This window comes from Perognathus longimembris, chromosome 5, assembly GCF_023159225.1.
Source record: "Perognathus longimembris pacificus isolate PPM17 chromosome 5, ASM2315922v1, whole genome shotgun sequence".
In the NCBI taxonomy this organism is placed as follows: Eukaryota; Metazoa; Chordata; class Mammalia; order Rodentia; family Heteromyidae; genus Perognathus; species Perognathus longimembris.
The window spans coordinates 5,491,953-5,514,011 of NC_063165.1; the positions used below are offsets into that span (position 1 = coordinate 5,491,953).

General features: G+C 44.5%; 1 protein-coding gene across 1 annotated transcript; it reads left to right on the top strand.

Annotated features, from left to right (window-relative positions):
- The first annotated feature begins 1,487 nt into the window (after positions 1–1,487).
- Positions 1,488–21,873, top strand: Setd4 (SET domain containing 4). Its single transcript, XM_048346251.1, has 11 exons — positions 1,488–1,506; positions 2,772–2,881; positions 6,407–6,502; positions 8,507–8,544; positions 10,517–10,605; positions 12,463–12,892; positions 14,423–14,597; positions 16,473–16,554; positions 18,081–18,161; positions 20,968–21,091; positions 21,650–21,873. The coding sequence occupies exons 2-11, from the start codon at positions 2,809–2,811 to the stop codon at positions 21,782–21,784; spliced, it is 1,323 nt and encodes a 440-aa protein (XP_048202208.1). The 5' UTR covers positions 1,488–1,506; positions 2,772–2,808; the 3' UTR covers positions 21,785–21,873.
- The last annotated feature ends 186 nt before the right edge of the window (positions 21,874–22,059 follow it).

A 22,059-nucleotide genomic window follows, 5' to 3' on the forward strand; every position in this document is an offset into this window, starting at 1 on the left:
AAGCCCTGGGTTCGATTCCCCAGCACCACATATACAGAAAACGGCCAGAAGTGGCGCTGTGGCTCAAGTGGCAGAGTGCTAGCCTAGAGCAAAAGACAGTGCTCAGGCCCTGAGTCCAAGCCCCAGGACTGGCCAAAAAAAAAATCTTGAACCCTTGGATGAGTTAGTACTTAGCCTGTTCTCTGCCCGCATCTGTAGTCATTACCCTTATAATTAACTCGAGTGCCTCCCTCCCCCGTCCCCTCAGTCTCTAGACCCCTGACTCAGTTTCCCGCCCCCCCACCCCTTCCTCAGCTCAGCCTCCGGGCCCACGGCTGGCTTCCTCGCTGTTGTGCCTCCTTAAACAGTCCCAGCGGCCTTTCCCTTCCTCTTCCATTTTCCTAACAAGTGCAAGTAGACAACTGTCACAGGTCCTAAGACTTTTAAAGAAAAGTGGCCGCTGGTCTAAATACTGTCAACCGTTTCAATGCTGTCCCACTGCTTGGGAGCATGATAGCATTCTGCCTTGAAGGAAACTGATGTGTCCCGGATTCCTGTAAATACCAACACCGACTCAGATGAAAAAGGGCGAGGGGTCTTTACTACTGCGGGACCACGCTCCCGCTAAAGGGGTAGCAGAGTGCAGTTAGTCATTACAGAAAGCACTTATGACTTGTGTGGAGGCGGAGTTCGCATCCCGATCTCTCCCTTTATTCATTTCTAGAAACTGACCAGAACACATCCCAAGCCTTTTCCCCCTCACATTCCCGGTTTCTGGGCTCTTCCTGAGTTCCACTGCTATTTTTAGTTATCTCCTAATTTACTCTTCCTCAGAAATGTACCTCTAATGACTGGCCTGGAGTTTCTCCCTACAAGGGGGTGGGGGGTTCTGCCTTCAATACCTGGCCCTATTCCTAATATTCAAGACGTCCGCCTTTTCTCTGATTTTTACAGAAATATTGTCATTTCTTATGCAAGATACTGAGGAGTGAAACTGACCCGGGCTACTGCGCATGCGCGCTAGGGTGGGCGCGGCGGGTGTGGGGGGGGGGAGCGCGCATGGCGCAGTCCGCCAGTGAACCCCTGCTGGGGCTCCAGGTGGTCGGCGGTGGCGGCAGGCGCTCACTCCCTCCCTCCCTCCCCCGCTTCAGCTAAGAGCTGAACGCGAGTGGGGACGGAGAGAGCGGCGGGGCGGCTTTGCCCCGGCCTGGGGGCCCGCGGAAGCCCCGCCCACAGAAGCCCCGCCCACAGAAAGCCCTCCCACAGGGAGTGCGGAAGCGAACCGGAAGAACACCCGGACGTGGCTTCCGGTTTCCTGGGTCCTGGAGCTTCTCCGCCCCCTCCGAGTCCGGTCTCTGAGAGAACGAGGTTCCGCCGGCTCGGTGGCTGCGGCCCGGGACGTGGGTGCTGCGTGTGGGCCGCGGCGTGAGCAGCCGGCGCGACGGCGGCGCCCCAGGCCGGGCTCTTTAGCGCGCTGCGCGGGGCCGTGGCGGGGCCGCGGGGCGGCGGGACCAGGCCCGCCCGAGGGTCGGTAGGCCGGGGAGGAAGGAGCTTTCCGGTGGGTCGCGGGTGGCCCAGGCCTTCAATCCTCGCCACGCAGGAGGCCGAGCTGTGGACCAGGGTGGCCGTTTGAGACCAGTCCGGAGACGCCATCCCCCAAATAACCAGCACACAGCTGGGCCCGAGGGAGGCCTTGTCCCAGCAAGCAGCCCGCGTGGACGAGGTCCAGCCCCAGTACCGCCCGGACCCCGCCCAGACCCCCCACTGGTTACATCATTAACAGGCAACGTACGTGTGTTAATGTGCATTTGCCACTTTCGTGCTCAGATGCAGGCATCTAGCTTAGGAGGATCCCAGAGTAACAACAAAAGCATATGTCAACTGTTCAAAAGCACATCCAGAAGGTCTCCAGTTTTACTTTTTTTTTCTTTTTTTACTAGTTTGTCATGGACATTTTTACACTTTAGCTTTTGTCTTCCAGTCATGTCTGCATTAATTTCTAGTAGTTGCACTCCTGCTTGTGTGTGCTTGTGTATTTAATGGATTTCATGGAAGAAAAAATCTTGAAACTAGTAGCTACTTCAGATCTTAGGGTCATTTCTGGGTGGTTTGCTCTCAGCTCTAAATTTCATCTGTTGTAAACACCCTTTTAGTTGTACTTAGCAATTCTGGAGTCTAAACTAGTTTATAGTACATTCAGAGGAGGAGTTTATGTTTTTTTTCTTCTTCTAAGTCGTCTTGGATGATTGGAGTTCATTATTACTGTCTATTTTATTAAACAGTACATAAAAAAAATATGTGGTTCAGACTTGAGCTACACTTCCAGCTTTCTGCCTGATAGTTTGATGATAGGGTTGGGCAGACTTCTGTAGACTTATTCTTTACCAAATTAGCTTCAAATCTCAGTCTTCAGGATCTCAGCTTCCTGAGTACCCAGCATGGATTACTGTTGTGAACTACTGGAGCCAAGTTTAAACTATGAACTCTTACTTCACTTGGTTCTTAAGAAGATGCTGATTAAGATCATGATGTTCATGGAACTAGCTGTGAGAATTTTTGTTGCTAATCATTCAGTAAGACCTCAAAATGAAATCAGGTGTTTTGAGTGATGCACGTTATTAGCACTGTTATTACAGTGGTCCTGATTTAGCTCTGATTATACAAAGCTTTGGTGTACAAACATCACGTAGAGAAAGTTTACCACTACGTATGTTTGTATTCTCAAAGGTACAAAAGCTCAGTCTGGATTATTGTAAAAACAGTTAAGTAATTATTATTACTTTGCATTTTAGATCCAGTAGCCAGCTGCACAGAAACCACAGTTTTAATATGCAGAAGGGAAAGGGGAGAACAAGCAGAATCAGAAGGCGAAAACTCTTCAGAACTTCTCAAATGAGAGGAGGTAGAGTGCAGTTTTTGTTTTTTGCATTACATCACTATTGTCTATTGTAAATTTCTTGTCTTCTCATTGTATTCTTTAAATTAGCTTCTCAGTGTTGGTTCTAAGGCTGACCGTATATGACTTCACTTGGTTAGACTGTTGTACTTTAGGTCTTAGCTTGGGCCATCATGACCAAACACCAGCTTATACAAGATTGTATTTCTCACGGTGGTAAAGACAGGAAATTTAAGGTTCAGGTGCAGGCAGATTTGGCTTTTGTGAGTATGGGCTTTTAACTTGGCTTATAGCCTTCCCACTGTGTTGACATGCCAAGGAATCTCTGTCACACATCTTTTGGGGGTAAGTGCTGGGAATTGAACCCATGGCTTCATACATTCTAAGCATATACTGTACCCTCAGCTCCTTTCCCCCTCATCAGATAATAATCTCCGGATGACCTCTTCTAACACTTGTTATCTCCAAAGGCCCTATCTTCAGTGGCATTGAGATTGAAGGTGTGAAAATGGGAATTCTGGGAGGATGCAAACATTCAGTCATATAATCTGTTTATAGACACATTGTTTTTACTTGCTGTCAGTAATATTTTTTTTTTGGCCAATCCTGGGGTGTGGACTCAAGGCCTGAGCACTGTCCCTGGCTTCTCTTTGCTCAAGGCTAGCACTCTGCCACTTGAGCCACAGTGCCACTTCTGGCCATTTTCTGTATATGTGGTGCTGGGGAATTGAACCCAGGGCCTCATGTATACGAGGCAAGCACTCTTGCCACTAGGCCATATCCCCAGCCCTGTCAGTAATATTTTGTGTTCTTGATTTATAGGTTTTAATAGTTTTCTTAGATTAGCCTCCTAAAAAATTTCATGCTTTTTGGTGCTATTACAGATGGTATCACTTTGAATTTAACTTTTGATTATTGCTAGTATATAGAAAAATAATTTTTATGTATTGATTTTTATATCCTACAAGATTGACGGACTCATTTATTATTTCAGTAACTTTATTGTAGACCCCCATTAGGTTTTCTATATAGGTGTCATGTCTCCTGAGAATAAAACTAGGTTTATTAGCCTAGTGGCTCATGCCTGTAATCCTAGCTACACAGTATGGTAAGATCTGCAGATCACAGTTCAAGGTGATAGAGCACTGGCCTTGAACAAAAGAGCTCAGGGACAGTGCCCAAGCCTCAAGACCAAAAAAAAAAAAAAAAAATCCACATTCTATTTTCTGAAATTCACTTCAACAAATAGTATTTTAAGTGTTTAGCAGTGTTATGGCTTTGGATTCTTCCCTAACGGTATTCTCCTTTAGTCTGTTTGTGTGTGCATGCCTAAAGTCTTGTATAATTTATCATACCTTGATGTATTTTAGATCTAGATTCTGCATATGAGAGAAAACATGAACCTTTTGTCTCTCTGAGCTTGACTTAACTCATTTAACATGAATTGTTCTAGGGCCTTCCATTTCCCTGCAAATGACAAGATTATTCTTTCTAATGGCTGTGTAAAATTCTACTGTGTATATGTACCACAGTTTTTAAAAAAAATTGTTTGTTTGTTGCTCCTGTGGCTTGAACTCTGGGCCTTGGGCTCTGTCCCTGAGCTCTTCAGCTCAAGGCTATCACTTTACCACTTGAGCCACAGCACCACTTCTGGTTTTCTGGTGGTTAATTGGAGATAAGAGTCTCAGGGACTTTCCTGCCTAGGCTGGCTTTTAATCTCGATCCTCAGATCTCAGCCTCCTGAGTAGCTAGATTACAGGCATGAGCCACTGGTGCCCAGCTGTACTACATTTTTTTTTTTTTTTTTGGCCAGTCCTGGGCCTTGCACTCAGGGCCTGAGCACTGTCCCTGGCTTCTTTTTGCTCAAGGCTAACACTCTGCCACTTGAGCCACAGCGCCACTTCTGGCCATTTTCTGTATATGTGGTGCTGAGGAATTGAACCCAGGCCTTCATGTATAGGAGGCAAGCATTCTTGCCACTAGGCCACATTCCCAGCCTGGAGGTGCATCTTGTAGTCATTTCATAGTTTCAGGTCTGACATTGAGGTTTTTAATCTGCTTTTGAGTTGATATTAATGCATAGTAATAAACAGGGATCCACTTTTAGTTTTCTACACATGGATGTCTAGTTTTCCCAACACCAATTATTGAAGAAAATTTTTTTTCTGCTTTATACTATGTCATTGAGATTTTGTTGGGGATTGCCTTCAATATGTAGATCATCTTTGGTGGTATGGACATTTCACATTATTTCACCTATCCATGAACATGGGAGGTCTTTCCATTTCCTGATGTCTTTCTTTCTTCAGATTTCCTTTCAGATTATAGTGAAAACTATAGAGGGCTTTTGCTTCTTTGGTTAGGTTTATTCCTAAATAGTTTACTTCTTTTGAGTTATTGCAAATGGAAGTTTTTTTTTTTTATTTCCTTCTCTGCTTTTACATTGGTATACAGAAAGACTATTGATTTTTGTATCCTACTACTTTGCCAAAGTTGTTGATCTGCTCTAGGGGCTTGGGTCTTTTAGATATAAAATCATGTCATCTGCAAGTAAGGACAGTTTGATTTCTTTCCCTATGTGTATCCCTTTCATGTCTTTCTCTTACCTTACTGTTCTGGCTAGGTGTTCCAGAATTATATTGAAAAGGAATGGAGAATGGACATCCTTGCCTTGTTCCTGATTTTAGAGGAAATGATTTTAGTTTTTCACCATTTAGTAGAGTGTTGGTCTGTTATATATAGCCATTATTATGTTGAGGTATGTTTCCTTCTATTCCTACTTTCTTCAGAACTTTTAACTTGAATGGATATTGAATTTTATTTTATTTTTTTTTGGTCCTTCATGGGAGTTGAACTCAGCGTCTTGGTGCTGTCCCTGAGATTTTTTGTCCAAGGCTAGCACTCTACTATGTGAACCACAGTTCCACTTCTGGTTTTCTGGTGCTTACTTGGAGATAAGAGTCTTTTGGACTTTCCTGCCTGTGCTGGCTTTGATCTGTGATCTTCAGATCTCAGCCCTCTGAGTAGCTAGGATTATAGGTCTGAGCCACCAATGCTTGGATCAGATGTTGGATTTTGTCAGAGGGTTTTTCTGCATCTATTGACATGATCATGTGATTCTTGTCTTTGGCTCTGTTAATGTGTTGTATTACATTTATTGATTTACATATATTAAACCAGCCTTGCATCTCTGAGATAAAACCTACTTGTAGTGTATAACTTTTGGATTAGTTGTTGAATTCTATTGGCGAGTAATGTTATTAGGGAGCTTTGTATATCTGTGTTCATTAAAGAGATGGGAGTATAGTTCTGTTTTTAAATTGGGTGTCTCCCTGGTTTTGGGATGCGTGTAATGCTGGCTTCATAAAATATATTTGGTTGGTGATCCTTCCATTTCTATTTCATGGAAAAAATTGAGAAGCACTTGTGTTAGTTCCACTCACGTGGAACTCTTAACTCGTGTTAGAGCCACTGGCACCTGCTCTGTGACAGTAATCTTAATCACTGTTTTTTCTTTCCTTTTTGGATTAGTGAATGAGAGCTACAAGTCTGAATTTATAGAGCTGAAGAAGTGGCTGAAAGCTAGGAAGTTTGAAGATACGAACTTAATACCCGCTAGATTTCCAGGTAAGGATTGGCATGCAGCTCTCCTGGTCTTCCTCAGATGGGAGCCAGTGGAATGCAGGGGCGATGGTTGCGGTGGACCGTCTTCTCTCTGGGGCATATCTATTGCTGTGGGTGGGGTGTACAGTATTTATTTGTACTTCATCTTGCTGCCCAGTTTCCTGTGGGAGGCTAATGACAAAATGATTAAATAAAACTAAATTTGAAAAAGGGGAATGTGAATAGAAAACAAAGAAGCCTGAGATAAGAGTAACACATGGAAGACACATACAGATTCTCACACATTTGTCATAGGTGAGCTACAATTTTTACTTGTCTTTCAAAGAACCCACACAATTCATTAGGATCAGTGATTTGCATTTCAGTGAGTGCTGTGTAAACTGTGTACTCAGCAGAAGCATGGGTTTTCCTGGAATCCCTCCCTGAAGGAAACCTCTTCGCTGGGTCCTCAGAGGAAAGACATGTAGTGTGGTGACCAAGGTTCTTAGCAACATCCCTGAGGTGGCTTCATGGGATTTTTTACATCATACAGGTCCGTGGGATTGTCTCAAGCCCCAGTAAGGATGGTTTTCAAGGTAGATGGATGGTCTAGCTGGGATTCTCTTGGGCGCAGTGGCTCTGGGAGCCACAGGCTTCAGCAAACACCATTCCTCAGCTGGTCATCATCCGCGTGGCTCCTGGGTTGGAGGAGGAGCTCTGTGGTTGGCCAGTTAATCATAGAGCCATTGGCGCCCATAGTTCCCTGAGGTGAGGTAGGTTAACACTCTCTCTGGGAACTGAAGAAGTCAGGTGGAGGTTAGGTTGACATTTAGTTCTGAAATATGTCACAGAAGCTTGACAGCCTGTTCCTGGTGTGTGCCTGTAAATAAGCACCCCCTCCCTCCCCCCCCCCCCCCGCCTTACCCGTGGTTGGGTTGAAGGTGACCACTGCGTGGACCCAAGTGCTCTTCAAGAAGACTGGGTCCACTGTAACACAGAGTGGTTGTCCATCGGAGCCCAACAGTTCTCTGTCATAGGCCAGGCTGTGGACATTTTACTTTACCCAGACCTTAGGGCACATACCACTGGATAATTCTTCTAGTGCTGGGGTACCTCTTATTCAGGTATGTATTGGATAGTTTAACCTGGAGCAAAGAACTCCCTCTTACATCTCCTAAGGTAAGTGCTTTCTCCCGTGTGCCACTGACCAACAGAGATGACGGGCATCAAGTTATTCCCTGTGAGTCAGTCACACATGGTGATCTGCGGGCTAAAATGGTTGATTTGAAGTGTCAGCCCAACTAACAGAAAGTTGCTCTCCAAAACAGAGTTAATTGGTAATTGGAGAGCCTTGTAGTTCTGAGTAGTTGGGCCATAGTGAACTGTGGGCCTGCTCAGGTAAACTGGGGGAGCAGGGGGGGGGGGTAAGGTTACTAGGTTGTTTCAAACCACACTAGCAGGATCAGCAACAAGTGTGGCATCTGTGCTGAGATGTGTGTGTAGAATGTTTGTGTCCTTCCTATTATAAAACAATTACACATGGTAACTCCCTTCACGGCCTCCCCTGGCTCTATTTGATTCCATTGTGGTTCTAAAAACCTTCATAGATGCGTTTTCTATTAGGCTCTTCCCTTGTTTATGATTGGCAACCACATTATTAGTCACAGACAAAACATTTAGCTTTGTCTTTAATGTTTTCAAGAATGGTCCGTAAAGTAAACCGATTCTCTTGCAGTAGACTGTGTAGATACTAGACTCTTTACCAGTTTATCAGGAGGAAATAGTATTGGGACTTTTGCAGTACCCTTTAGCTTTTAGCCCTGAACCTCGCTTCACTCTTCAGGAAGTAAAACCCACCAGATGGTCAGAATAACTTCTGGATTACGTCTGTTCTATGTAAGAGGCCGAGAGACACCCAGCTTCAGCTTTGTATCTGTCAGAAATTTATTTATGTTTCATTCAAAAGTGATTTCTAGGACCTCGCAGGTATGGTAGGCTTTACCCATTTTTCTGTCTTTGCTTTCCTAGGTACAGGAAGAGGGTTGATGAGCAAAATAGCCTTGCAGGTGAGAACTTCACTTTTATCCTCGAAGCCCAGAATAGATTTGCTGCTTTGTTTTTGTGGTTTAGATTGAGTCATTTGATTGTAGTTCACACACACTAGCATTTCTGTACCTAACTGCTGTGTTTGATTAGGATTGTATCACGGGAGATTAAGTTTGCAGCTTATAAAAACCAGTTGTCTAGCCAGGTGCTGGTAGCCCACGATTGTAATCCTAGCTACACAGGACGCTGAGATCTGAGGATCACAGTTCAAAGCCAGTCCAGACTAGAAATTCGGTGAGACTCTCACCTCTAATTAACCACCAGAAAGCCCAAAGTAGTGTTGTGACTCAAGTGGTAGAGCACAAAAAGCCCAGGGACAGTGCCTAGGCCCAGAGTTCAAGCCCTAGGACATAAAAATGAACAAATAGCTAAACTGTGTTAAAACAGCCTAGAAGTTTGTTTTGCTGTTACTTAGACAAGCCTTGAAGGACGGGTGTAGCACCTTGTAGCTCTGTTTGTTCCTGGGTCTCCCCAAGGCTCTTGGAGCTTAAACAGCAGCGGGGAGCCAGGGGGAAGGCATGAAGGACAGACTGTGTCTTTAGCCTGTGGTCAGGTAGGTGGCGCTCTAGCTGTAAGGGAGGGGGAGGTAGGCTGTTCTGCCCGCATCCTCCAGTCACGCCCTAGGCCATCTTGTTAATGGGCCAATGGAGCTGTTTTTGTGTAAAAGGCACTTGCACTGGTGTACAAAATTTCTTAATTTGGGGGGAAGATAAAATTGACTTTATCCTGCACTTGAGAAGCAGAAATATGCTTTTCCTATATACAGCAATATCTATGGGTAGTTTTGTTTAGATCATGAAATAATTGCCATTTGTGGTACTTATACATACTTACAAATGTGACTTTAGCAAAACTTCTAAGAACTAGAAATGTATTTTACATGTAGAGAAAGGTACAGATCTTGAATGGATAGTTGGGATAGTGAGTTACATCCCAGGAAAGATGAAGTCTGTTTTCTACCAAGTGGCTTTTTTATTTTAAGAAGAAAATCACGATGTCAGCTGGAAGAATCTGTGATCCACCAAGCTTTTTCCTTCTACTTACAGATTTGGAAATGGAGAAATCAAAACACGATGTTTGGCTGAGATTTTTTAAGCCACTAGGTGCCGGTTAGAATGAAAGCTGGATTTTACATCTGCTTCTTAGTGACTTATTTGGTGTCTGTTGCTGTCATAGATCAGTGTCTAGTGTCTGTTACCTTACATCTTGATTTTTTTCCTCCTGTGGTTCCACACCAGTAGGGGAAACTGAGAGCTATGCTTTTGCAAGTGGTAGAATTAGATCCTTGCAGTGGTAGCTTTCTGAAGCCTGCTGGGATTGGTCATGTCACGAGTGTTTTTCTTTTGGTCCTTCCTGTAACAGGGTCTCACTACATAGTCCCAGCTGGCTTGTGATTTTCCAGCCCCAGTTTTGTGAGTGCTGGGATTATAAGCGTGCACCACCACGCCTGGCTAGATTGTTTCTTAGATGGAGCTGGTGCTGACATCCTCAGCTCAGCTGATCTTCTCCCCCCCCCCCCCCCCGGCACTATAGTACATACCACCTGCCCAGCTCCACCGGATAGAATTTTTATGGGTGGTTTCTGACAGTTCCACTCAGCGCTATTCCCTCACCTGAGAAGGTGAAATGCGATATGCCTTGGGTTGTGCCCGTGTTCCCCCATTCCCTCTGGTGTACGGTTGAGGTGTACACACAGTCCTCCGACTCAGAACCCTTGCTTCCTGCTGGGTTTGTAGCGCCTGCTGCTGCTGCTGCAGCCCTGCATGCCTCAGGGAATTGGCGGCAGGGCTGCAGGCCATCCGGTCACTGGTAGCCAGTGCTCGGGTTACGAGGGCTCTTCGTAGATGATGGTGGGGTCCAGGGCTCTTACAGAACATTCTCATCGGTCCTGCCCAAGGCACAGTGTCTTACACTTCACTTTCGTTTGGCCAGAAGGGACAGATGATTATTTCCTTGCCGAAGAGCTGCCTGCTCACCACGGACACGGTGATTCGAAGCTATTTAGGGCCATACATTGCCAAGTAAGTAACCACACCATATGCTCCTGGTGCCAGTGCCTCTGTCATTAGCAAGCGTTAAATGGGACACAGCTGATAAAGACCAAGCCCTGAGTCTAGCTAAGAAGTGTCTGGAATGATTCAGAAGGCTTATTTTGTTCTAGGCAGTTTATTTATTTTTTGGCCGGTCCTGGGGCTTGAACTCAAGACCTGGGCACTGTCCCTGAGCTGCTTTTGCTCAAGGCTAGCATTCTGCCACTTGAGGCACAACGTTACTTCGGGCTTTTTCTGTTTATGTGGTGCCGAAGAATCGAACCCAGGGCTTCATGCATGCTAGGCAAGCACTCTACCACTAAGCCACATTCCCAGCACGGAAGTTTATTTTTGATTAATTGTCAACTGCCTTTTCAAGGTTTGTAATAGGCTCTTCAGATGTGAATGTGAAAATGGAGATGTAATGGAGAGTGTGTATAAATCACAGGTGAGAGTCTTGTTTGTACAAGCTATCAGACACTAGCCTTCACTTGTTTTTTTTTTTTTTTTTGGCCAGTCCTGGGCCTTGGGCTCAGTCCCTGGCTTCTTCCCGCTCAAGGCTAGCACTCTGCCACCTGAGCCACAGCGCCCTTTCTGGCCGTTTTCCATATATGTGGTGCTGGGGAATCGAACCGAGAGCTTCATGTGTAGGAGGCAAGCACTCTTGCCACTAGGCCATATTCCCAGCCCAGCCTTCATTTGTTAATAAAAGCTATTACCCACTAGCCTTCACTAGATAATACAAGCTATTACTTGCACTCCATCATAGTAGGTCTTGGTAGACATAGTCCGCTCGCTTGTAGGCTTAACCTGTTGGACTTGGCACAATTCAGTTGTGGAGTCATTATGAAGGAGCTAGTTTTATTTAAGTGTAAAGAGCTGGTGATATATGTATTGAGAACCAGTTTTGGGCTTGTGTTGTGTTGTGTTTGAGGATAGAGTGTGTGTGAGATCTTCAGCAGATGCAATTCCAAAATTCTGAGGATTGAAAGACTGGGCTGTTTCTTAACCCAATGTGAGCTTTCTAGTCCTCTCCCCTCACCCCCTGGTATCTTTAAATGCCTGAGTGGAGGTAAGGGTGCACTCAGGATTCTATTTTCTGAATCATTTTGAAATTTTGAGTAGAATGTGTTAGAATAGAGAAGTTTGGACTTTGAAAAATTAATGACTTTTTCTAAGTAGATTTAGGATGTATGGGATCATATAGTAATAAATATTAAAGATAAAACTGTACAATTTGTAGTATAATAAGAGCTTGGGACTTGCAACAAATATATAATGGGCACAGGCAATTTCCAGACCAAGTCAGTACTCTCTGGTGGAAATTTCAGTGATGTGAAAGATGTTTTGGATCTAGCGTGGTAGCCAGCAGCTACAAACACGCTCATAGAATGTGGCTTCTCTTTCTGAGGAATTGAGTCTTAAATATTATCTAATTATAAATTAAGCCTAAACAGTTATATGAACCCAGTGGTCACCCTGTTATGAGGAGGTGCAGGTCAAAGTTTTTCTCACCAGTTTTTCCCCGCTGTATGTTACATCCTTACAAAGCGAAATGAATGGGCTGACAGCAAAAACCTTCAAACGGGTTGGAGGAAAAGGGACCCTTATAAACCCCCATGGGAGTTGCCTCCATCAGTCAGCTTTCCTAACACCCAACTGTGGCTGGTTGGGAGCACCTCTGTCGGCACGTGCTCCAGAGTGTGGGAAAGAAGCAACTTGCTTGTGTGCAGCAGGTAAACGTAGTGGGTAGTTTGAGCAGTCTCTCTGGCAGCAGAACAGACCGTTGGGCTCTTCCTGCATTTTGAACCAAAGTTACTCCTTCAGTCTGTCTTTTAACTTTACAAGGTGGAAGCCTCCTCCATCTCCTCTGCTGGCCCTGTGCACCTTTTTGGTTTCAGAAAAGCGTGCTGGGGACCGGTCTCCATGGAAACCCTACCTAGAGATTTTACCCAAGTCGTACACCTGCCCTGTGTGCTTGGAGCCGGAAGTGGTGGACCTTCTTCCTCAACCTTTGAAAGCAAAGGCCGTAGAGCAGAGAGCCCACGTGCAGGAGTTCTTTGCTTCCTCCAGAGACTTTTTCTGTTCTCTGCAGCCTCTCTTTGTGGAGGCCACTGACAGCGTCTTCAGCTACAGCGCCCTCCTGTGGGCCTGGTGCACTGTCAACACCAGAGCCGTGTACCTGAGGCCCAGGCCGCAGAAGTGCCTTTCCGCTGAGCCGGACACGTGTGCGCTGGCTCCATACCTGGACCTGCTGAATCACAGCCCGCATGTCCAGGTGAGAAGCCAGCGTGGGGACGGATGCCCTTATTTCCACAGGAGAATTCCACACGTACGGCCTGGGACTTGGAGAGTGAAACTGTAGCCAGGGGAGGCCCATCTGCTTCCGGCTGCTCTGCTGTTTCTTCCTGACCTCACTGTCATTCCCAGTATACTTTTACTTCACCCTGTGTCTCTGTGCCTGCCTCTCTCCAGGCCCGTGGAGTGCTGGGCTGCCTTTAGCAGCAACCCATCCAACAGAGTCTTCCTTTTGTTCCACCCAGACTACAGTGAGGTTTCACATGCTTTCGTGCCCCACCTGGCCGCGTTTGTCCTTGTTCTGATCAGTGATTGACATGTGCCTTCCCCACTGACTTCTGAAGTCTTCGAGGTGGGGATGTTGCCTTGTTCTTTGGAACTCTAATATGGAGGGCAGTGCCCTTTGGCCAGTCCTGGGCCTTGGACTCAGGGCCTGAGCACTGTCCCTGGCTTCTTCCTGCTCAAGGCTAGCACTCTGCCACTTGAGCCACAGCGCCACTTCTGGCCGTTTTCTGTATATGTGGTGCTGGGGAATCGAACCCAGGGCCTCGTGTATACGAGACAAGCACTCTTGCCACTAGGCCACATCCCCAGCCCCTCCCAACCTTTTTTTCTTTTTTTAATGTAACACACGTGACACATCTGGAGTAGAAGAATGTCTTTTCAGGAAATGCTGGGTGGGGTGCAGGCCTGACTTGGAGGGCAGAGGAGTCAGTCTGTCCACTGACCTGTAACCCACTCAGGGCACAGTGGGATGGGATGGGCGCTTGTGCCGGCCCCTCACGTAACCTGCCACCACGAGAAGATCCGTGTCACCCTCTAGTCCAGGCGACAGCGCGGAGAGCTCAGGGAGAAGCTGTTCTGCCTTCTCAGGCCAAGGATAGCCCGTGTCCTGATGGTCGCTACTTTTTATAGACAGGTGCATTTTCAAGAGTCTGAAGCACAGAGCCTGAGGCCAATCGGGTGTTTCTGTGGTTGATGCTGGTGAATGTCAGGGTGCGCAGCTCTGTACGATGCTGTGATCGGACCCAGCCAGAATGCGGTAGCCTGTTTTTATTGGGGTTTTTGTGCATTTATGTTGAAAAAAACCAGTGGTTTTATATAGTACTATAGGAAGATCGCAATGGACAAACAGTGGGCCTGTGACTGGAGGGTCCTGAGCTAGGAACGGTTTTTATTGTGTTAAGGGATTATTGAAAAACAACACTCGTGACAGATGCTACAGGACTGGGGTAGTCTCACTATTTACTGTGGTTCATGGCAGCTAATGTCCGGTGTCACTGTCTGTGCTCTTCCCTAGGTTGGTACAAACCAAGTGCTTGATCTCAGTTGTCCAGTGACCCGTCCCCAGTACTGGGGCACGGGCTCCTCCCCTCACCCAGGTTGGGGGGGGCGGGAGTGCAGAAGTGGATGTGAGCTTGACAGTGCACCTCACTTACGTCATTGCAGTGACCTAATCAGCCTGTAGTTGTATGCTGTAAAGAAAAACCCCTGTGATTGTTCACTACAGGTAAAAGCAGCCTTTAATGAGGAAACAGGCTCTTATGAAATTAGAGCGGCTTCCCATTACCGGAAACACGAGGAGGTGTTCATCTGCTATGGTCCTCATGATAATCAGAGGCTGTTCCTGGAGTATGGCTTTGTTTCCACCCACAATCCTCATGCCTGTGTTTATGTCTCAAGAGGTTGGAGTTAACTTTATTTTCATTAAGATGATAGGATGTTTTTCCCATTATGTGACTATTTTCTGTAGTTTTTTTTTTTTTTTTTTTTTTCCCAGAGCTGGGGACCAAACTCGGGACCTTGTGCTTGCCAGCCAAGCACTTTTCCACTGAGCCAGATCCCCAGCCCTGAGATGTGACTATTTTCTGGGTTATTTAGTTTTTGTGCTGGTCTTGGGACTTGAACTCAGGGCCTGAGTGCTATCCCTGAGCTTTCTTACTGATTGTGTAAAGTCACTGTTGAGGTAAAGATAGCAAAGCTCTGATTGATGAGGAAGATGGGAAGACTCCGAAAGAACGTCACTAGGGAGGACCAACAGGTGGAGGAACACTGCTACAGTGAAAGGCAAAGGAAACACAGTGAGATGCTTGTTGCCATCACTGATAATAAAAGAGGAGTGCGGAGCAGGGAATAAAAACTTAATAGCACTTCTACAAATCCTAGGTACAAGCCTACCATGTGAACTTCAGTTTTAGAACTTAAGGCCATGATGAAATGTTGATTTTATTCATGTGTGATCTCATGATCATCGTTGATCTTTTTTGTTGTTGTTGTTTTTTGTTTTGTTTTGTTTTGTTTTTGCCAGTCCTGGGCCTTGGACTCAGGGCCTGAGTACTGTCTCAGGCTTCTTTTTGCTCAAGGCTAGCCCTCTGCCACTTGAGCCGCAGCGCCACTTCTGGCCATTTTTTATATATGTGGTGCTGGGGAATCGAACCCAGGGCTTCATGTTTACGAGGCAAGCACTCTTGCCACTAGGCTATATTCCCAGCCCCTCATTGTTGATCTTGCTCCTATAAAGTAACAATGTAGCTATTAAAATTTATGATATGCAAGTTCTAATAATAGTACAGGGAAAATGGATGTTTTTTCCCCCTCATGAAGCACCAAAGAGGCAGTTTTATTAGACAGGAAGAAATCTGTAGGGATTTCCCCACAGTTTAATTTGAGGAATATGTGTCAGCTCAGGTGAGTGTTGGACCTGGCCAAGGTGATACTTTCCCTTCCTGTGGGGAGAATAATTATCATATTTCTCGGGATGAACACAGAAAGGCAAAATCTTGGAATTATAGAGTGTGTTAGAAAACTAGTTTTGAAATAGGCTTCATACTTCACAATCCTGATACTGTTGATGGTTCTCAAATAAAAGATGTCAAATAAATTAGTTTGAACAAAAATTACATTTTAGTTATTTGTACATTTGAAAAATGGAGTAGGTGCTAGAAGTTAGCTCAGTTTTAGAGCAGTTGTCTAGCATTAGATCAGTGTCAAAAGAAGGAAGGAAGGGAGGGGGAAGGGAGGGAAGAAAAGAAAGGAGGGAGGATGAGAGAGAAAAGAAAAAATCTATTAGTCTAGCTTTGTCTTTTTTGCATATTCATTTTTATTGTTTTGTGATTGCAATGATTAATGTCTGACTGTTTTGAATTCTGGCTGATTGATAAAACTCAATATTATGAACCTTTCCTCTTTCATTTTACAGAGCCTGTTTTTTTTTTTTTTTAAATTTTTGCTTTGTGGGTTATAGCTTTGCAATAGTGTTCTAAAGTTGTAAATATTGAGTTTTGCTTCCTGGATGACTTTGAGGGAGCATGATTTGAGCTGGAATGTTTGGTCTGATAGCCTTGGAATTCTTACAGCTTTTCAGGGATGACTAATGATCTTAGGTAATTGGACTTGATGAGATTTCTTTTATGTGAATTAGGATAAACTATTTCACATGTGTTGATTGCTAATGAGAGTGACAGTACTTTGATCCAGAAGGGAAGGGAAGATGTACCTGTGTCTGAATTATATCCTAAATCTGTTTGCGTTTGTATTCCTTTTTTTTTTTTATAACACAGAAATACTTGTCAAATATCTTCCACAAACAGATAAGCAGATGAACAAAAAGCTTTCCCTTTTAGAGGATCATGGCTTTATAGAGTAAGTATTTCTCTTTCTCTCTTGAAATTATTCTACAGAGGCCAGGGGTGGTGGTACAGCTCTTCTGTAGTCTATAATCCCAGCTGCTCAGGAGGTAGAAGGATTAGAAATTCAAGGCCAACCTGGGAAGAAGCTAGTCGGACAAACAAAAGGACTAGGTGTGTGGCTCCAGTGATAGAGTACTAAACTGAGGAAGGCCCTGGGTTCAATCCCCAGTGCTGCCTTCCCCCCTTCCCCCCCAATAAAATAAATAGATAGTTCCTTCTGGAAATTTTCATGGTACAGTTGAGGGTTTTTCCATATGTTGGAGACACTCCTCACGATTAGCTGGCAGGTAGGTATCAATTAAGCACAGGAACCAAAATTAGCACTGAATTAAGCACTCAGTGTTGCAGAAACACAGGAAGAGTAAGACACTTAACAGTGCTTATTTAGGAATATGATGCAAACTTAAAATACGAAATCATTGTGCTCAAACACATTTCTGTATGCACTGAAGTAACCTAGGGTGGGTTTGTCTCTAGGTTGGGGGGAGGGGTGGCACCGGAGCATGTAGGCGAGGCTGGCCCGTAGGAGAGCCTGTCACCCGGCATCATGGGACAGGGTCTTGGGTAGGTCAGTGGCTTAAGGGTTCCAACCACATGGGATAGACAGGGCTCGGGGTGTTCCTTTTCCTGTTTTCTGAATAAAATCAGGTTTTCTATAATCTAGCAGTAGAGTAAAGAAAATCTGGTAGTGGTGGCTGCCATTTGTTTAATTCCCCAGGACATACTAAATGTTTCCTCATTTATATCACGGTAAATCGTGCTGCATATTCTCTTCTCGTAGCCCTTTCAACCAGTGTTAACCTTGCACCAAAATTGATTAAGAACAGTGTTTTTTTTTTTTTTTTTTGGCCAGTCCTGGGCCTTGGACTCAGGGCCTGAGCACTGTCCCTGGCTTCTTCCCGCTCAAGGCTAGCACTCTGCCACTTGAGCCACAGCGCCGCTTCTGGCTGTTTTCTGTATATGTGGTGCTGGGGAATTGAACCTAGGGCCTCGTGTATCCGAGGCAAGCACTCTTGCCACTAGGCTATATCCCCAGCCCCAAGAACAGTGTTTTACTTTAGTAAGAAAATATGAGAAGAGACTTGTGTTACTGTCTTTATCTTTAAGTATTTGCATATTTATTTCCCTTCCCTTCTTTTTGGGGGTAATACTGGAATTTAAACTCGAGGTCTCGAGCTTGTTCAGCTCGCGTGCTTGCTTAGTGCCTCTAGCCATGCTTTTTACCAGTTGTTTTAGAGATGGAGTCTCATAGACCTTTTCTGCCTAGGCTAGCTTCGAACCACCCAAATCCTTTGGATCTAGAATTACAGGCATGAGCCATTGGTGACTGACCTCTCTTCCTTTTTTGACAAACACAGTAGGTAACAATAGTTTGTGCCCCCACGTATTAAAACATGTTTTGCTTTTTAGGCATTTGTAATGGCATGACGAAATAGGGGAAAATGAAAGATTTACCACTGTTGGTTTTTTGGACTTTAGAAATTTGACGTTTGGATGGGACGGACCATCTTGGAGATTACTCACAGCTCTTAAGTTGTTATGCCTGGAAGCTGAACAATTGTAAGTCTCACATGTGTTCGTTACAGCTGTAGCTGTGATCAAGACGTAACTTGGTGTGTGCCTTACATCTCTTTTTTTTTTGTAATTTATTTATTAATTAAACAAATTTTTTTTGACAAGGTGTTGTGCAAAAAGGGTAGTTACATAGTAGGGCAGGGTGTACATTTCTTGTGATATCTTACACCCTGTTTTTCTTTCCCTTCCCTAGGTCAGGTAGACATATATATATATATATATACAATACACAATGAACCAAGAACATACATCTAACTCTTAACCTCTCTTGGAATTTTGTCTTTAGGATCATAATTGGGTGACAATTCTGTAAATTTTTCAATCACTACTCAGATATTGCCCTTTGGTAACTTGATGCTCTTTTTTTTTTTTTTTGCTAGTCCTGGGGCTTGAACTCAGGGCTTGATCACTGTCCCTGTCTTTTTGCTCAAGGCTAGCACTCTACTACTTGAGCCATAGCACCACTTCTGGCTTTATTCTGTCTATGTGGTACTGAGGAATCCAACCCAGGGCTTCATGCATGCAAGGCAAGCACTCTACCACTAAGCCACATTCCCAGCCCGTGTCTAAGTGATTTCTAAACACTTAGAAACATCCCTGAGCAGGTGCCGGTGAGTAGTGGCTGCTCACTCAGTGATGTGTGGCGCTGTGTATGATGTTTGCTTCTTTTCCTGTAGGGATGTGGGATGTAAAATCTCCCTGGTCCCAACACCTGAAATACAGCTGACCCTTGGACAACATGGGTTTGAGTTTTATAGGTCCACATGGGTTTAAAAAAAAACAAAAACTGCTCCAGTGGAAAAACCCTGCAAGCAAGCCAAAACCTAAAAACCATTGAGAAACTTAAGTGAGTCCATAGAATAATATCCTGCCACTCACTACCATATAAATATGTACATTTATTATAAAAGCCTTGAATTCATCAGAAGTTACTGTGTACCCTTACAGATTGTGGGTGGTGACTCATTCACAGTCAGCAGAAATGGAAACAAATGTAACATAGAAGTGTTAACTAGCAGCAGGGCTGTAATAGCTTCCAGCCACCACTGTAGCTACTGTATCGAATTGAGGTGGCACTTACATCACTTACATCTCCAGGCGAGGCTCATGATTTCCTCCTAGCGACCATCTCCAGTCAGTTGTGAAACGCATTAAAATGTGCGCACCATGGCTTCAAGTTGGTAGGAGCTTGGTGCTCACTGAGGTTTTGGGGAGTCAAAAGTTGTATTTGTGAAGGCTGTCAGTGCCCCAGCCCCTGGGTTGTTCAAGGTTCAACTGTAGATGGTCAGCAGATGGTGTTTTTGATCTCACAGACATGGCCGATGCTGCACCTCACACGTAGACTTTTTATTGCTCACTGGAAAACTCAAGCACCGTTGCTGACTACCCACAGTGTGCGGCCAGTTAAGGCCTGTGACTTATCACAACCCTTTCCTGGCTATGGTCTCCTTCCTCCTGTCACTTTCCTTTGTCCTGTCTTCCCTGTTCATCCTCTTAGATCTCATTTTGTCTTGTGTGGAACCATGTTAGGGTACAGTCGGAACAAGGTGTGGTCCTCTTGAGGCACTTGAGCCTGAAGCTAAGTACAGCAACTTGTGTTTTCCAGAGGTCATCCCTAGGCCTCCTTTCTTTCTGGAGTCACCTCTAAATGTGTGAGTAGTTGGAATACTGCCTGATAGGTGTCTGCATGCCAAATCTCCTGCCTGCTCCCCACTGGCTGTGTCATTTAATCTCACTTTCCCTAATTCTCAGTTTCTTAGCATCTAGCATGTGCATAGCAATGTTCAAATTGTGAAGATTAAATTAGAAAGTGGTTCTAGATGAGACCAGTGCCAGGAGTGTAGTGATTTTCTGCTTTCTTTCACAAGAACCCAGCTATTCCTACAGAGGTTTCAGCCATCACTTTCTGGAAGCCTTTTAAGTCTGTTCCCTGTTGTGTCTGTCAGCTATTGGAATGGCTGACTGCCTTGTGCTTACCTCCCCTTACCTTCTCATTCCCTTTCCCTTTCCCTTTCTCCCCTCCTGTATGCTGTCCTTCTTCCATCTGCCTCTCCATTCACACTGCCTGGCTACCACTGCTCCTAAGTGAATTAGATTTGGCTCTGTCCGTCCTGGTTTAGGGTTCTGCTTTGGCTCACTGGTGGTGCCCACCCTAACATACTGACCTCCTTGTGCCTTCAGAAAGTCGGCTCCACCTGACCACAGAGCCCCACTGCCTCCCAAGGGGGACGGTGTCAAAGTGCAGTGATCTGTATGTGGAGGACGGCTTGGCTGTCGACCCCTCCTTCCGTATTTAGGACAGTTTGTGAAATGTATTCCAGTTGTCATCAATTAGGAAAGACTGACACCTGAAGGGAAGGAAAACTCCAGGGTCCAGAGTCCCCTGGCTTTGGTTGTGGGCTTGCCTTCCTTCCTGAGTGTCCTCTGTGTTGTACAAATTTGGTCAGTTCCTTGTGTTTCTGTCTTTTGCTTTGTGGTCATGGCTGGTGGTTTGAGTTCGCTTACTTGTGCGCTAGACAGAAGGTTGGGATGATGACAAGGTTCTTTCCTGGCTAGGCCAGAGCAGCCACTTCCCTTGTATTTACTGTGGGTTGCTCCTTCTTTCCTGTATTCTTTGATAACTTCCACACAGGGGCTGCGAGTGGCAGGAGGTTTTAGAGAGTATGTATGCGGAATGACTTTATGATTTTGGACTAATAGAAGACTTTGTGCGTTGTGTTACAGTGTCAAAGTCTTTATCCTTTCAGAGTCTGCTGAAATGATTTGATTTCATATGACATTTTGGTTCTAGTATGTGCTGGAAACAAGTACTTCTTGGAGAAAAAATTTCATATATGAATGAGAGGAAAAGTTTGGAAGTGGCCCAGAAAATATGCTGTTATTCCATAGAAGAGACTAACGCTATGCTTCTAAAGGTATGTTTCTAGACTAGTACATCTTTTTCTTAAAAAGGCTTTGATTATGAATCACTTATTTTGTATTTGGTATTGGAGGTAATGCTTTTTTACAAGATTACTGTCACATATCTTCCATAGTAATTTTTATTTTATCATTAACTGTTAAAATACCTATACCTTTACATGTTTTTTCTTTTTAATGGACATGTAAAAATTGAACATTTATTGTATACAATTTATATTGTATGACTCAATGTTTGAGACACATGTATGCATATATGTGCACACATACATACATACTTGTATGTTGCGAAGTAGCTATCATGTGTGTTACCTTGCCCTTCTTTGGTGAGGAGAACCTTTCAGATCTGCTTTCTTAGCAGCATTCATATATACTGTCTGAATTATGATTAACTATAGGCCCTGTGATGTGCATGGACTCGCTTAATACTTGTTCTTTTATATAGTGTTGTTTAGCTATCCTCTGATAATTATCTGTTGTTAATGGGCCATGGTAAGTTGTACTATAGATTTATTTTTTACTACAATAAGAAGTAAGGCAAAAATACCTTCTAGGTTTCTCAGTTGAAGACAGAAAAATTGCCTTTGGTCACCCAGCTCACTTTGGTGGAAACACTGTGGATGGAAGAACTGAAGATTCTCCAGGCTTCCGCTGAAACCCTGAACCGATTACAATCCACCTTTTCCTGACTTCACTGAGAAGCATTTGATCACCTCCTATGGTGGGTGTGGCCTGTGTTTTTAAAAACTAGAATTGGATTAAACTGATTTATATAGAATCATTTGTTGTTGAGTGGTTTCTGTAAGACAGTTACATACCCAATGCTTTCTCATTGTGATTTTCCTACAGACACTCACCTTTTTTTTTTTTTGCTGGTCTTAGGGTTTGAACTCTGGGCCTAGGCACTGTGCCTGAGCTTTTTGTTCAAGGCTAGAGCCCTACCATTTGAGCCACAGCTCCTCTT